We start from the raw sequence: 16,629 nt of genomic DNA, 5'->3' as shown, positions 1-16,629 counted from the left end.
AATGCAGTTTATATACTCCATGATAATGTTCAGAAACCTTTATTACTGTCAGGCTCTGTTGTGTCTGGGAAATCATAGTTTCTTTTATCTTTCTTAGAAAATAAAATTATCCTTTCTGTGGTTTCACATGGGGCACAGAGACCCATTCATTAGTGCTGTAATATCTCAGCCAGAGATGAGATCACTGTATGAGATGCAGGGTTTCTGTAGGTAAAGCAGGAACTGCAATATTACCGTCCTACAGGAATATCTCACACTATGTAAACTGCCTTTTCCAGGTATTGCCTATTTAGTCTCACTAGCAAACCAGCTAAGAAACTAATGGCTTGTAGCTATTTTTGTTGCTTGGTCTCTGCATACTGTCATGACACTGTCAGCCTCAATACAGAGCAACCATATTGTCTGCATCATCTATAGCAAAGCAATCTGGGCATCCCTGCCTCACCAGACTGTTTGAAAACTGTTGCAAAGGAAAACTAGAAACTGAAGTTTAACACGGAGCAACAGTCCCCAGCATCAATACTGTTGCCACCCAATCAACTCACAAAACTTCCTTCTAAGGTCAGCATTTTCAGTTCAGAATATGTGCGCATGTTATGACTTGCAGACAATATTTTTATGGCCATGACTTGCATGACACAATTTTTCAGGATATACAGCAATGGGAATGACCAAACTGAATTCTTGTTTTCTTAGAGTAACACAAAATCCATCTCAGTGATGAACTATCTATCTCCATAACTTGTGACTTTTATGTTTCAGAAGAATATCTATTATGTCAGTGCCTTACTAATACCTCCAAGAACTCTCTCTTATAGTAGAAGAGTTGCAGGAACTGAATTACATTACACTTCCTCCACATTTCTGGTCTGAATCCCTGATGGAAGACCTTGGATTATACCAATCTGTGAATGAAAATGTCTATCTCAGCAGTTAAAACAATTACTCTCTTTTGGCTGATCTTAACAAGTTTCTGCTAAGTCTACATGAAATCACATCCCTGCTGAAGTTCACAGTCTGTGATGTGCACAGCCCAGAGTTTTAAAGGATAGTATCTGCCTTGTATTACCCTGCTTATATGCTTTGTGAACCTATGATTTATATATACTCATCAATCTACAACTTTAACCACAGGGACTGTTAATTTAAGGCAGTGAAATGTCCTAATGTACCAGTATGAAACCTGTTGTGTAGGGGAATAGAAATGGGTTTACTACCAAAATTTGGTCATTCATTCCACTGGAAAATATACATATTCCAAAATGTTCATAATACTGTAAGATTTAAACAGTACATGCACATCTTTTTTCTTTTTTAAGGGAAACAGAGTGGTGAGATTAACATAACCTGTTGTCTCAGTCATTAAGGCTGTCTCAGATGTCCAGTCTGGAAGGAAAGGTACCAAGTACAGGGAAAGCCAAACATTTACATCAATTGTAATTGTAAAAGTAACTTACATCAATTGATGGCTCAATTGCAGAATTTCTGCCTTTCTTATAAGCACTGATTGTTTTGCTTGTTTCCTGCTTTTTACTAGACATTGAGTCTATGAAAAATCAAATTAAAACATGAACTGTTGCAGTGCTGGCACAATGAAAGAGAGGTAAAATTTTTGAAATTTTGCAACCAACATTTAAACCTCTCCCCTCATATTTCCTCATTTGGAATTCTCTTTTGTACTCCTCAAAATAGCAAACTACTTAATTTATGTTTTCCCTAAACACAATTCCCTCTAATTTTTCTGTTCCTGAATTTTCTCTTAGCCATCCATCTTCTTCTGCAGTATGACCCACTGACTCACCCGCTCACTTTGATCTTTGTTACAGCTCCATTTCAATCAGTTTTTCCTCTGTGTTAAATAGTATTATTCCTTCCAAGAAGAAGGGAAATGTTTTCCTCTCTTATCTGAAGCATTTTGACAATTTGCATAACAAATCTCCTTTAGTGTTTTGCTTTATCAAACTCTCATTTTTATTTTCAGAGTAATTTTCCACTGAAATATTTAAGTAGGCCTAGCTAAATTATGAATGTCAACATGTACTCTGGAAGTAATTGCCTATTTAGCCAAACCAAACTGTATTCTTAAACAGGAGATTTTAAGGTTGCACACACAATTGCATCTGTGGGTTTTTTAGAAAAGGGAGAGATTTTATTCTTACTTGTGTAACTGAGATGCATAAGAAAAGTTTATATGTCAGAGGTGACATTTATATTTCAGAGGTGAAATTTAAAGACACTAAAAGATTTTCTGGAGGTAACTAAAAAAGAATCTCTTCAAATATATTTTAAATCACCAAATAATTTCTCCTGATGTCATAATGAAATGATGATGAGAAAAAATTACATCTCTAAAAGCATGAATAATTTGCAGCATTCTTAGAATGCTAAGTTTGTAAAGTGAGCACACTTGGTGCTGTTATAAATGAAAATTGATCCAGCCAAATTAAAAATAAAAATAAAATAATTTTATTTTGCAATCAGGTTCTATCTAGCCAGCCACAAGGAAGACAGCACCGAGCCTGGAGTAGGTGCTAGGTGTGCAACAGAGAAGACAGCCTAAGGGGAGGTTTTCCTCTATGCCCACCCCACTATTCTGGTACAAGCGTTTTTATAGGAAAAAATCTGCGTGAGGCCCGGGATTTCGGCAATCAGTCCTTTCTTCTACTCAGAGTCCCATAGTTTGATGAGATTTCTTTTCTCGGTGAGAGATAGAACAATCTGATGTCCGGAGCTGGTGAATCCCTTGATGAAGTTTACTGGAACAGCTGCATTCACATGTATCTGCCCGAGGATTTCCATGATATCCATCTCATGTCGTTCACAAGATGATCAGCACCTGGGCATCCGGTATAGCTTCAGATATGGCCCATCTCTAGACATCCACATCCTTTTACTTGTAAATCTGGTTTCAACATGAACCAGGTTTTGCCTGTGAGGGTGGAGGGGACTCCTAATACAAACGTGTATACTGTAACAAATATTCAATATCACATATACCATACTAGAAATGGCGCAAATTATGTCTACTATGCATAACACTGCTTTCTTTGCTCTCATCACTGCTGTCCTGCTTTTTCCTTTATCTTCAGCTATCCATTGTCTAGTCAGCAGGTACAGTGAATTTGAGGTTTAAAGAATTATTTTTCTCCCTCTCTTGTGTCTTTCATGACATAGGGCAAAACATCTTTCAGTACAATTGTGCATGTCAGTCTCCTTCACCAAACAAATACATGCTAAAAATCTGACCATATTTCAGCTCTCTCTTTGTACTCTGAAGTGGTCAAAGTTTACCATACTATAAAAAAATAAATTTTCACGTATTACAGAATAAATACAAGTACAGCCTTGTGCTACATAGCTATTCAAATTTAATTCCACCTCTGTGGAGTTTTCAGAATAAATCCTAAGGGGGAAAAAAGTGCTGTGCTAGGTCGGAAAGACTCACTTTTTGGCCAGTAAAGTCATGAAAAGAGGAACTGAATATGCTGGTAGTTCGAAAGAATACTTATGATCTGTTATTCATTTTACCAAACGTTAACTTTAGACTATTTCAGAACAGTTTTTAGATTCATCACCATCTTATGGCCTGGGAAATTTACAGTTGATAATTATTTTCTGTTGCTCTTGCTTCTCATTCTAGGGGTAAAATCAACTTTGCCCATGTGGAATACAAACTTGTACATAATGTCCAATGTTTAGCAGCTCATACTGATGAAAGTTAATCATTTATATATCCACCTAGGCTTGAATATGGCAAGCTGTGACACAGTTATGATGGCTAAGGGAGCATTCTTTAAAGTATCTTGCTAATCTGGACACTGGTTTTCCAGACACAGTCTGGAAAATCTGTTTGATATTCACGGCTCTCAAGTAAAATACTGTTACTTGACTTAGCCTTTAGGAGCTCAATGTAATATCAGCATGAAGCCAGAAAAAAATAAAAGAATTAATGAAACACATAAGGCTAAACTGACCCTGCTGAGCCAGAAACTGTGTACAAGAAAAGGAAAGAAAAAATAATCTGTCAAACAAGGATGGAACAGATTATAAACAGAGACCAAACAGTTTTAAAATAGGCACTTTTGGTAGAGTCCAAGGTGAGATAATACTTTCCTTCTACTTTCCCCCAGTATCTCTCCAGCCTCCTCCCACTTTGCTTTCTATTCTGCTGCTCTTCTTTACTCCATCTTCTTGGTTTTTACTTGCTTTCTACCTGCCCTGCCTGAAAATTGGGTTTCTGCCCTGCTGGGTTATAGTTATTGCTGGCAACTATCACAGTGTGCTGTAATCCTGCTTGCAAAGACTGTTTCAGCTCAGTGATTTCCTGCCACATTTTCCTAGGCAGAATGAGGATGCAGTTAGTTTATTTTCCTGGAAATTAATCCTATTCACATTAAGATACTTCAGTAAAATCTGCAGTGAGGTAGAACCTTCCCAACGTTTTGTTGCTGGGTTTGTTTTTGGTTTTGGTTTTGTTTGTTTGTTTTGGGTTTTTTTGGGGGGGGGGTTTGTGGTTTGTATGTTTGTTGATTTGTGTTTTGTGGTGGGAGACAGTGGTGAGGCAGGAGGGCATTGTCTTTTCCTTCTTTTAAGGGCAAATCTCATGCATTTTAATTAGGCAGGTTTTGTGGAGGGAAATTAGAGGTAGTTTGTTATAGCAAAAGTTTGACTGTCAGGTTCCAAGCATCTCCACCTGGATGGAGTCCAGCTGCCCCAGTTTTGAAAGTACCTGCTACTGTATTTTGCAAGAAGATCACTATGGACACACCAAAATTCAAGACATTTAGCAAGAATCCAGTTGCCTATAAACTGCTTTGCAGCTTTTTGGGAAACCTCCACTGATGAGTCATTTGCCTGTTTCAGGTATGTCTTTCTGAAGATCTGTCTCATCAGAGCAGTGCAATACAATTTTGTGTTTGTCAGGAATGGTAACCCCAGTTTCTATTGTATTTGCAAAGAAGAAAAGAAAAATGCTTTTTTTAAAATTACCTGAAAGAGATGTTTCAAATCTATAAATAGTGAACACTGAGGAAAGAAAGGAGGAAAAAGGAAAAAGACCATCCCCAAAATACCCAATGCAGTGGCAGAGAAACAGAAAAAAAACCTGTTATTTTAAAATAAGTAAGTTTAACACCAACAATTGAAAATATCAGCTACACAGAGGTAATAATGTGGGCCCAAATCCCTATGGGAAAAAAAAGAGTACTTGGCTTTGAGGTTTCTTTTCTCCTTTGGATATAAATTGGTTTTTGGCTCAAAAGAAATAGCAGGGTAGGGTAAATGGTAGTTCTACTCTCTAACACACTTTCATTATGCTCCTATGAAAAATAGGAGATATTTTCATAGATACAGTGTGAAACAGAGCAGAACAGAAAAAATTTCTTTTTAAACTAATCTTCTCTTTTTCACAGCAATACAGAAGAATGTCTAGTGGTAGCTTGACTAAAACTGCAACTCTTACCTGCTTATTTCCTTTTGGTACATAAGCAAGTCCTTAGCATGTATTACTTTTAAATACAGGCTTCTTGGGATTTATTGTAATGAAATTATCCTGGATTCCATATGCACACCTTGCTAAGTTCTTTCTTCTATATTTTTTATTTCTAAAGTTTTCCAGAGGGTACAACTCAACAACAGGCTTAAAGGGTCTGCAGTAGGCAGCTGAAAAACTCTTAGACACTTTCTCTTCACTGCAAGAAGAAAGTATTTTTCTTTTTCTTAGCAATGAGTTATTAAATGTGTTTCTAAGTCCTTAATTTTCTGTTATTTTTGCATCTACCAAGATGGAAGGCACTCATCCAGAAAGAGGTAGCTGGGAATAGAGCTTACTGACCCAGATATTTACCTTTAGTATGTTTTTAGTGCAGTAGCATCTGTATCCCATTTTAACAGGGTCCAGTCAATGTCCTCAGTGTGTTCCTTATCAGTTCTTTGCAGAGATTCACCCACCAATGTACTTGTAAGTTGCACTGGCAGGTTGTGAGATACAGTAATGACTCTTGGAGTTAGGTGACTACACTGGAAACATAAAATTCTTTCCTGTTAACTCAGGGGAAAGAAAACACCAGAACAAGAGGTCTCCAGTGAAGCAGGTTTTTTAAGACCTAAAAATACTGGACATTTCTAAGTGTAAATTCTGCATAAGTACTTTAGGACATGTCTGCATTTCCTCTTGCCTCTGACTACAGAAATTAAAGGTTGCTATGTGTATTTTAAACCTTCCATGTTTGCAGAAAAATGTCTTTTATCAATCTATCAATATTTGGTACCAGGTAAAAAATCTCTCAGTGTCAAGGAATAACAGTGAAAGGCATCTAGGCTGAAGGAGAGGTGGATGCCACCCAGCCAGCTGCTATGGATGGATGGATAGCTCAAACAGCCCCTGTGTCTGCAGATATCTATAGTGTAAAGTGGTTGATATGTTCTCAGATTTTCTGCTGTGTTCTGCTTTTCAGACCAGGCTCCAGCCAGACTGTTTATTTGGGGTTGGTTCTGTGTTTTCACTGATATACTCACTCAATAGGATTACACTCCGTTACTCCCTACTTACTGAATATCTGCCTGGACAAAAGTTCAGTTGCCTTAAACAGGAGGAGTGCCTCTGCCAAAGTGAGCAAGCAGCTATGGGTAGTGACAGTAAATCTAAATCATAAGAAGAGGCTGGACATATTTGTTTACTGCTTCTGTGAATGCAGAAAATATAGAAGTCCACAGTGCCAGCTGAGTCTTTGAGGTCCTAAACTCAGAGAATTTTGAAATTAAGTTAGTATTTGGTTGAGAGCCAGCTGAACATGAGCCAGCAGTTTGCCCAGGTGGCCAATAAGGCCAATGACATCCTGGCTTAAAGCACCAGTGTGGCCAGCAGGACCAGGGCAGTGACTGTCCTCCTGTGCTCAGCCTGAGGTGAGAGTCACTCCCTGAGGCCTCATCTTGAGTACTGTGTTTGGTTTTGGATCAGAAGTTGTGTTAGGGGAGGTTCAGATTGAGTATGAGAAGAAGGTTCTTCACTGAGAGGGTGTTTGGGCATTGGAACAGGCTCCCTAGGGAAGTGGTCCCAGCACTAAACCTGAAGGAGTTCAAGGAGTGTTTGGACAATATCCTCAGGTACATGCTGTAACTCTTGGGATATCCTGTGCAGTGCCAGGAGTTGTACGCGATGATCCTTGTGAGTCCCGTCAAACTCAGGATATTCTGTGATTCTGTGATAATGTGAGGTGCTGAGTCATGTCCAGACAAAGGCAGCAGAGCTGGGGAAGGATCTAGAGCACAAATCTGATCAGGATCAGCTGGGGGAGCTGAAGGTGTTTAGCCTGGAGCAAAGGAGCCTAATCACTCTCTAGAACTTCCTGAAAGGTGGTTGTGGTGACCAGGGGTCGCTTTCTTCTCCCAGGTAAGAGGTGACAGGACAGGAGGAAACAGCCTGAGGTTGCACCAGATGCAGGGTTGGATTGGATATTAGGAAACAAATCTTCACTGAAAGACTTGTCAAGCAGTGGACCAGGCTGTTTATTCCTCCTCCAAACTCTGTTGTCCATTATATTCAGTCCCCAATATGCAGACCACCTCTACTGACACCTAAAGACAGAGAAGGACATCTTGCCATTTCGTGCTACCTCTAAGTGTGTCATCTATGGCATGGGAAGCACATCATGACCGTGTACAGCAGAGGGTCTGAGCTCATCAGCTCACATACTGATTGCTTTGAGATGAAACATACATAGAAATGCGTATTTTTATTCACATTACCTGTGGGCAGACTGCCTGCATTGCAAGGAAACCTTCATTGCCAGTCATCAAGGAAATAGAAAAAAAATGGAAAATTATAATGAAACATTTCTTTATGAGAATGTGATCAAATCCTGGAACAGGCTTCTAGAGAGGTGGTTGATGTTCCATGCTTGTCAGTGTTTAAGAGGCATTTGGACAATGCCTTTAGTCTGGCGCTTTAACTTTTGGCCAGCCCTCATCAGGCAGTTGGACTAGATCATTGTTGAGGGTCCCTTCCAATTAAAATAATCTATTCTGTTACTATTCTGTTCCTATTCTAAGTCCGTCCTGTTCTATTCTGTTCCGAAGTTGTGGTATGGGGATAGACATCAAGTAGTTTGCTGGAAACATCTGTATATTCCAGGGAGAGAGAGAAAACACTTCATTAAAGTATCATTTTTGCTTTGTATCAAGAACGCTGTAAAGGATCAAATCAAGTCTGACTTGGAAATAGTGTACTTTAGCTGGGCAGGTTGCCTAACATAAGTAATGTCTTACATCACCTAACTCAACTGACTAATTGAGCTAAGCCAGTTTCCTATTACTTTATCCAGCTTGCTTTTTAGCCTCTAAGATGCTGTTCTACTGTCATTGATACCAAAGCCTAAAACTCCTGGAGCTCTAGGATCAAATGAAGGTAGAATAGGCGCTAAAGGAGGGCTGCACTGGATTTTCTTGGATATGCTCTACAGCACTTTTCAGCTGTCAGATTGAAGCGTATCCCTGAAGTTTTGCCTTGTCCTTCAGACCTTGTATGTCTCCTTCTTTGGTGCTGGTAGACAGTTTTTGGTGCCCTGATGTTTGTTCAATATTAGATGCTGCTGCAATTCAGTGCTGTGTGAGTAGGAATCTAGGAACATGGAAACAACAGATGTTGATCAATATGAATGTAAAAAATGCTTATGTAATTCCTAATGAAGATGTCACTTATTCTAAAAAAAAGGAATTGAGGCAGTCCATACTGACAAAAGAAAAAACAGACAACAAGCGCTCAGATCAAAATGATGGCATAATTTTCATGAGTAAAGGAAAGGCACAAGTAAAAATCTGCAATCTATGTTGCTTGATAAGAAGCAGAGGTTCAAATAAAGCTATTGCTATGGCAACAAAAGGAGCAAGGGGATTTACACTTCTGTATGTATCAGTACAGTCTTAACCAAGAGTAACTCTGGCTAGAAAGAACAGCTGCATATTCATTCTTATAATTTATGAATTGTGTATCTCACCTCACTGCCTCAGACCTATAACTTAGAGTGATAGATCATTGACCATACATGGTTGAAGATGTTCCTGGACCTGTTAGAACCATAATTCTTACATTATTTATCAAAGTCACTCCTATATAGAATCTCAAGGTTGAATAGGTTTCTAATATCACTTGAAAATATTTATTCTATGCCATATGGCATCAATTAGGTCCACACTCATAATACACCTAAATCTTTCTCGTAATCTGTTGAGAACATTAAGTCTAATGTCACTCCAATACAGGAATGTGTCTTCATCTCTAGTTTCACCCTGTGTCACTGAACACCTATTTTCCATATGAAGATTAATACAATTTCTATCTTACCAAATTTTATATCACAAAATATACTTTATGTTAATCCTATTTAATAAGCTTCTCATAAAGCAAATAAAGGAGGATTATCTCATAGACATCAGTAAATTCTAAGATTCAAGTCACGCTGCCCTGATTTAAGTTGTTTGGTATTTTTTAATTAATAAAATTTATTTTTTAAATTTTTTAATAATGGCATTGTCTATTAATATTGCAGATCACAGTTTTTCGAATGGGATCAGAAGGACACCAGGATATTGATTTAGCTATCCTAACAGCACTACTAAAAGGTAAAGAGCTGAGTGAGTCTATATCAATCCATTTAGTGTCTCTGATGTGCTGAAACCCACATTTATTGACGTATCTATCAAGATGATAAATCTATACTGTGAAACTGAAGTATGCTTCTTGCTCTAACTGCTTTATACAAATCCAGCTCTTTCTTTAATGTTTAAATAGCTACTGTTTTTCCTTTCTGAATTTTTGTTCTCCACAATCACTGTTGTGTCACAAGAAATATCGTGGTGACCCCCACATCAGTTACTTGAGAAGCTTAGTATTCAAGAGAAGACAGCCAAAGAACTCTTCAGACATAGATTGCCTTGGTAGCTAGAACATCCATTTAGATAAAGCTGGCTCTATTGTCAAAGTTAGATGTTATGTGTAGTCATCCCTAGGAAAGTCTGGAAGGAGTGTGAGGTTCCTTTCAGCCTTCATTCGTATAGTAAAGAACGTAGCTATTGGGATGGTTGGGCTTTTAATCTTAAACTTGGCTGGGTGTTACATCTTTCTGAGCCATTACATGTTACATTTCTGCTCTTAAAATGTTGACTTGCAATAAACTTGCTGTTGCTACAGTTCACGACAGACCCTCATCTATATTAATTAATAAATTAATTCAAAACAAGAATCAAGAATTTCATCCATTGCCAAATTTCTCCTTTTTGTCCCTTGGAAATAATATAATTGCAGGTTTCATTTTTGTTTTAAATGTAACCGAATCCTTCATTATCTTCAGTATGAAGGTATTCTCTTCACATTTGTTCTTAAGACAATCCCTGAAAGTACTGCTCTTGTTTTCTATTAATAAGGCAAAGAATGTCTTATTCCACTTTTTCTAAATGTGTTTTCAAGGTCTGTTGTCCAACATAGATCCCTGGAGTCTTGTGAAAACTGACTCTTGGAAGCTGAAGAAAATAAGTCACATGCCTGTGAGGGATTGTATTCTATTTGAAATGTTCTTTTGCAGTATTTACAGAAGCAACTGTTTTAGAGGTTGCAATCTCAGTATATGAGAATTCCTCCCTGGTCTGGAATATCTATTTTACAAGTACTTAATTGGTGCTGTTGGCCCCTTAGTGAAATAAATTTTCCTTTCCTCTTCATGTTAAGGGTACAAGTCATCATAAGAAACTTTTATTAGCTCAGGAGGTGCTTGGATCTGTGTAAGTACTTTCAACATCTCCTTTCATGCTTGTCTGAGAGTCTTGATTTGAAAATCTGCTGATGGCAGCAACATTTGTTTCTTGCTCTAAAGACCCAGAGGAACTGGGTCACCTCATCTGCCCTGCTCCTCAGGACTTTGTGATTATGCAGATATTCAATGAAGATCAGATTCATCAGGTGCCTCTGGTTCATCTTAGCAAGGTGTTTAATCAATATGTGCAAAAATGAGATCTCTTGTCTCAGCCAAGTCAGTTGTCCTTATTCACACCATATATTTGTACAAGTTTTCCTTGGCCCACCTGGAAAGAAATACTGACTTTCTGTAAATATACCTCACTAGCTTGATAGACACTTGGGATTTTCATCAAAGTCTAAGGCAGCAATGCTAAACCACTTGTCCATTGATTTTTAGGTAATTTATTTGCAATAGGTAAAATAAATTGGTAAATTGTTTTTTCATGCTGTTGGAGTTTTCATGGCATTGGAAACTTACTTCTTATAGTTTATTGTTTCTAAAATTAAAGAAAAATAATAATTGTAATAAGTAAAATAAGATATTTGAAGACTGGGTCTAAGTTATCTTGACATTCATCAATTTAAATTTAAAAATTCATCTCTTCCTACTCTCCAGTACTGTGTAAAAAAAGGAGAAGAGTAATGTCTGAAACTGGTGAGTGATTACAGTAACTTTTTTCAGTCTTCTTAATGAGGAATTTGCAGCTTTTGTCAGTGCAAGGGGAGCATATCAGCTAATGACCCACTCACCTTTGTGTGAGTGATTTGGTCATGGAGGAGTGGGATGAGGGTTTGGAAATACAAAGTATCACTTCCAATTTGCTGTGTAAAATGTGTGATGAACTAATCTCCTTTTGAACCCACACCAGACATGCTGCCAATTCAGGAGCTGTCCTGGACAGCATAATCCACAAGCCCCAAACTCAGCATCACAAATTATTTCTTTGTTTGTTTTCACAAGCTGCTTGTTTAATCTTGTCAGCAAGATCTATCTTTCTTGGAAGTGATCTTCAATAAACTACAGAATGGCATCCAAACTGGTTGTCAATTTACATTACATGGATGTCATAACAGCATATGGTTCACAAATTCTTTTTTTTTTAATGTTGAGAGACACGAATGTGGGAAGTAAGTTTCCAAAGGCATGAGTTCATAGCAGTCAAGTTTATCAATACAGTTTAACTGTTTATGCTCTCTTAACTTGAATACTTGGAACTCACACCATAATGGATTTTGTCCTTTTGCAGCTGCTAGCAAAGCAGAAGGCATGTGACAGGGAAGTTAAAGACAGCATATGGAAATGGTCTAAAAAAATACTTGTTTTGAAGTGGCTTCAAAGATCCTAGATCACCAAGCTGTTGCAATGTCTGGAGCAGACTAGTGCCAGTCATGTTTCAGATGGTACTCCAGAAGCCTTCCCAGTGCAATTGTCAGCACTGGGAAAGAGGTGCTCTGTGGTACGTGCATATGGTGATATTGCTGCCATGTACCTGCTGGGGTAAACCATGTTAGGCTGAAGCAGAACTGAAGTTCTGCATCCTTCCCAGCCTGTGAGTAAGTCAGGATTCATGCTCATGAATAGCCATCATGTAGTATCAGATGGTCAAGGATAGTCTGCCAACCATGAAATCACAGAAACAAAAAGGTTTCAGAGTTAGGTCAGCTATCTGTTTACTGCACTTGTAGCTGGTTTTGCTGTCTGCTTTTATATTGTCAATTGGTTTCCTAATTGCCAGGATGATTCTGTAGTAAATGCTGTGGAAAATGCAGCCTTTGCTCTAAAGAGCTGCTGAAACAGGAGACAGCATTGGACCCACAAAAAGTTAATTTGTTTTTTTATTTTATATATATAGTTCTTTTCTTTAGATGTTGATTCAAAGTGGACACTGACATGCTTAGGTGCACTGTGGAAATGGATATCCCACAACCATTTCCGTCTAGGTAGATGTTTCATATAATTTCATCTTTCCAGAGACCTGAACACCAATATCATAAGCTATTCCAGGAGAATCCTTTAGGGGCTTATGTTGGTCATGGTAAGCTTTAGCCAGTTCATAAAAGCCTGTAGTAATAAGTATATAAAAGCCCTTCAGTAATCCTGCAAGTGTACAACACTCATTGTCTGATGTGTACCCTGGCTCCCTGAGGAGACAGCATTTTTATAGTTCTGTATCATCAAGGAGTATTACATTTCCAGTCCAAAATATTGAGTAGACAACGTGACTTTTTACCAAAAGACTCTATGCAAGCACTGCTGGACGGCAGCCTAAGAACATAAAATTAACATCTGCAGGAACTAACAGTTGTCCCAGCAGTGTGTCTATATGCAATGGTATGTATATCAAGATAAAATACTGCCAAAACAATGTATTGCATCCCAGCTGCAACTTTTCTTCTAGAAGAAGATGAAAGGAAGGGTGATGCTGCAGATGCTGTCATAGTCTCAAAACATTCTTTTGAGGAGCATATCTTACAATCAGTCAGACACCAGAATACTGAGTAAATATTACAGAGACATTAGTCATATTACCCAAAACATTATTTAATGCAATAAGTATGATATGGTAAATAAAATAATACAATACAAGAGGTTATTAACTCTACCTTATTTATTTCCCAAATATCCTTTGGCTTTGATTTGGGCACATTACAGTGACACTCATGAGTGACAGGCATCCCCAGAAAGATCACTTTTTGAATTCTTCCTACTGACTCAAGCCCATGCCCTGTGGCACTAAATGCAGTCAAGGAAATGACTGAAAGGAGACTGTATCTCAAGAAGGCCATTTCATGTTTTTTCTGGGGAGTTTTTCTTATATGAGTGGAATCATTCATACTTCTTGATCTTAGGTAGAATTCCACCTAAAATAGCCTGAATACTTCCTTTTTCATTTGAGACAACGGCCATCAGTTCTATCCTAGAATAAAATCAATTAAAAGGCATCCACATCCCATATGCTGCTCCGTACAAACATTTATAGCTTTGATTTTCCTTCTCCTCTTAAGTAACATCATTGCCATTCACGTTCATCTGAAAACCCCTCAAGGAAGACAGGAAGGAGGAGAAGGAAGCAAGGGCTTTCCATCAAGAAACTGTACTGTGGAAGCACTCATCCAACCAAATGCACCAGAGTCCCAGGATGCACATCCATAAACTATATCCTAGCTGATAGACTGCTTCAGACCTGGAATACAATATCCCTTGAGAAGCCACACATTTCCTTCGACTGCCAGATACCTGCAGTGCTCTGTGAAATCAAACATTATGGCCACAAGCACTGAGAAGAGCATCAACTCTGGGACTGCACATGTATCAGCTGGAAAACTTGGCACTGCTGGCAACCTTAAGCATAATGAAGGGAGATAGGAAGGACACAGGCTGGGCCATGACTTGCTTTCTCCTCTGCTCAGTATTTGGAGCAATGAGCATGCTCAAAGAAACCAATTTTGGTGGATGGATGAGCAGGCACCACCTCATGCCCCATGCCAGCAGTTCCTTCTGTGATCAAATGTACCAGAAGATCCTCTATTCATCTGCAAGCTGAGTCTTTTCTAAAGCATGTAAAGGCCCAGGACTGCTAGGGTCAGTTGATACAAACTGGAGAACACGCCCTGCTAGGGCTCAGAAATTATTTACCGGGAGCCTTAGTGATTTAGCTTAACTTCTGCCTGAAGTGGGGGCTGTGTAAACAGACCACTTCCCTCCCCAAGTCCATTTGATCCATTCTTGATCCAAAATTATTTCTAACTATATGGCACCCCTGGCTACCCCTATGGTAGGCTGTAGTAGGAAAATCAAGAACAGGAGCTCCCTCATCACACGTGTGAATTGTTGTCAAGCTGTGGGATCACCATCACTGCCCCCATGGCTCCTCCATGCCTCACCAGAAACCTTGACTAAGCACTGCTAAAGCTCTCACTACTCCTTCAGGCACATGATTGGGAAGGAGGAGATCTGATGAGAGCATCTCTTGTTTGCTTCAGAACGGGGGAGAACATTATTTGCGCTCTGTGTTTAACTTACACTGTCATACTCACTGCAGGTATTTTTTTTTTCCTGTTTTTATAAATAAATCCTGGGATATTGAAATGTAGAGACATTTTTGCCTTTCCCAAAGGTAAATATTTTCTGTTCTTGGATGCTGCATATTGCTTGTGTAAGAAACTCCAAAAGTTTCAGATATTGTTGGCATCCCCCCTGTGGTCTCTTGTGTTGCAGTGACAAGTTGTGTCTTATGCAAAGGGGCATTCCTGACACTTCTTAGCCGCAGAAGTCACAAAAGTATTTTCACTTTTTTTTTCTTCTTCATTTGTTTCAATTCTGTTCTGTTCCTGCATTGTCTACCTTTTTATCAGAGCTCATGTATGAATGTGATTTGGATGACACACAATTCACCATTTCCCAAACAAGTACTGTAGATATTGACAATTATTTGGCAATATCAGCAGTAAATTGACTTCACATTGAGAGTTATGAAATTAAACTATAGGCTAAGCTCCACAACATTTTTTATTAAGGTCTTCACAGTATTTCAACAGCCAGTTTTATGTTTTCCTTGCCTCAAATTTCAGCGTCCACTTTCAACTGAAGCAGTGTGTGAGTTTGAATAATACTTAAATGGGGACACAAATGCTTTGAAGTAATGAAAATCTTTTATTTATCCTCACTCCATGATATCAGTATGAGAATTAATAAAGACAAAATAACAGTGGAGGTATGAGGTCTTAAAAAATAAGCCCTTATACAATCACTTAACCACTGCAAGCAGATATGTAGTTAAAAGTCAAAGGGCTCTTTATTTATTTGGTTCATCAGTTCATTCAGGCCAGTTCTCCCTTTGACACTGAAGCACAAGTGCTGTTTTATTATTACAAATCAGCTGAGAACTGTGAAATATTAAAAAAGCACAGCAGGACAGGAATGTCCCACAGTGTCCATTAAAACTGCAGGGAAAATCATACCCTCCCTTCCAAAAACAAACAGCTCCAAATCCATCTTATCATCTGCATAGTTTCTCATTTAATTTAGATATATTATACCTTGACATAAGCTTTATAGAATGCTTTCTTACATCGTTATTTCATATGTGAAGGGAAATTTGTTCCACCAAGTCACCTCAGTACAAAGAGGGGAGAAATTCCTATGCTTCTTATCAAGCTGGAATGTGTAAGATGCCAAAAAATGCAGAACTACTGAAATCCGTGGTGTCTGTGAGTTGAATCTACTTGTAATTGCTAGAGGTACATGTGTGTGTGTGTGTGTGTGTGTGTGTGTGTGTGTGTGCGCACGCTCATAGGATACGTGTGGGTGTATGTGTATTCTTGCAGCTCCATCTGTATCCTGGCTTGTTCTCTTGCTTCCCATCCAGTAGGAGAAAAACCAGTTAAGTCCACCAAAAATTGCCTTCTGATATCACCTGTATCTGCTGTATTTTGAAGGGAAATATGAGGAAATAATTAATGTTTGTAAAACAATCTGAGAACTAGAGATGCAGATTTGAGAATGGATTTTTTTTTTTTTTACAGGTGCAATGGAAGGTCTGGTTTTGTTTTGATATGAGATCAGTTGCAGACATGACATAGCTGTCAGTGAGACTTCACAAAGAGGAGTTACCAGGGCATACTGAGTCTAATGTTTTGTTTCTTTTTTTCCTGCTCTCCTCCCTGCACCCCTGTCTGTATGCACAGGAGCTAATGCATCTGCTCCCGACCAGCTGAGCCTAGCACTAGCGTGGAACAGAGTAGACATCGCCCGCAGTCAGATCTTTATTTATGGGCAGCAGTGGCCGGTACAGTATATATATAATGTATATATACACAACATCTTCTATCAGAAACAC

The 16,629-nt window shown here is 38.6% G+C and overlaps 1 protein-coding gene across 8 annotated transcripts in view; it reads left to right on the top strand.

The window, feature by feature from the left end:
• The window catches only part of TRPM3 (transient receptor potential cation channel subfamily M member 3), a 400,684-nt gene that overhangs the window by 317,276 nt on the left and 66,779 nt on the right, over positions 1 to 16,629 (top strand). For all 8 annotated transcript variants that reach the window (XM_072922315.1, XM_072922316.1, XM_041711361.2 and 5 more), the window contains exons 9-10: positions 9,546 to 9,618; positions 16,478 to 16,578. In XM_072922315.1, the coding sequence (XP_072778416.1) occupies positions 9,546 to 9,618; positions 16,478 to 16,578 (174 nt within the window). The remainder of the gene's footprint in view (positions 1 to 9,545; positions 9,619 to 16,477; positions 16,579 to 16,629) is intronic.

Source organism: Taeniopygia guttata, chromosome Z (genome assembly GCF_048771995.1).
Source record: "Taeniopygia guttata chromosome Z, bTaeGut7.mat, whole genome shotgun sequence".
NCBI lineage: Eukaryota > Metazoa > Chordata > Aves > Passeriformes > Estrildidae > Taeniopygia > Taeniopygia guttata.
The sequence above is the reverse complement of the archived record's forward strand: the minus strand, read 5'-3'. Positions and strand labels throughout refer to the sequence as shown.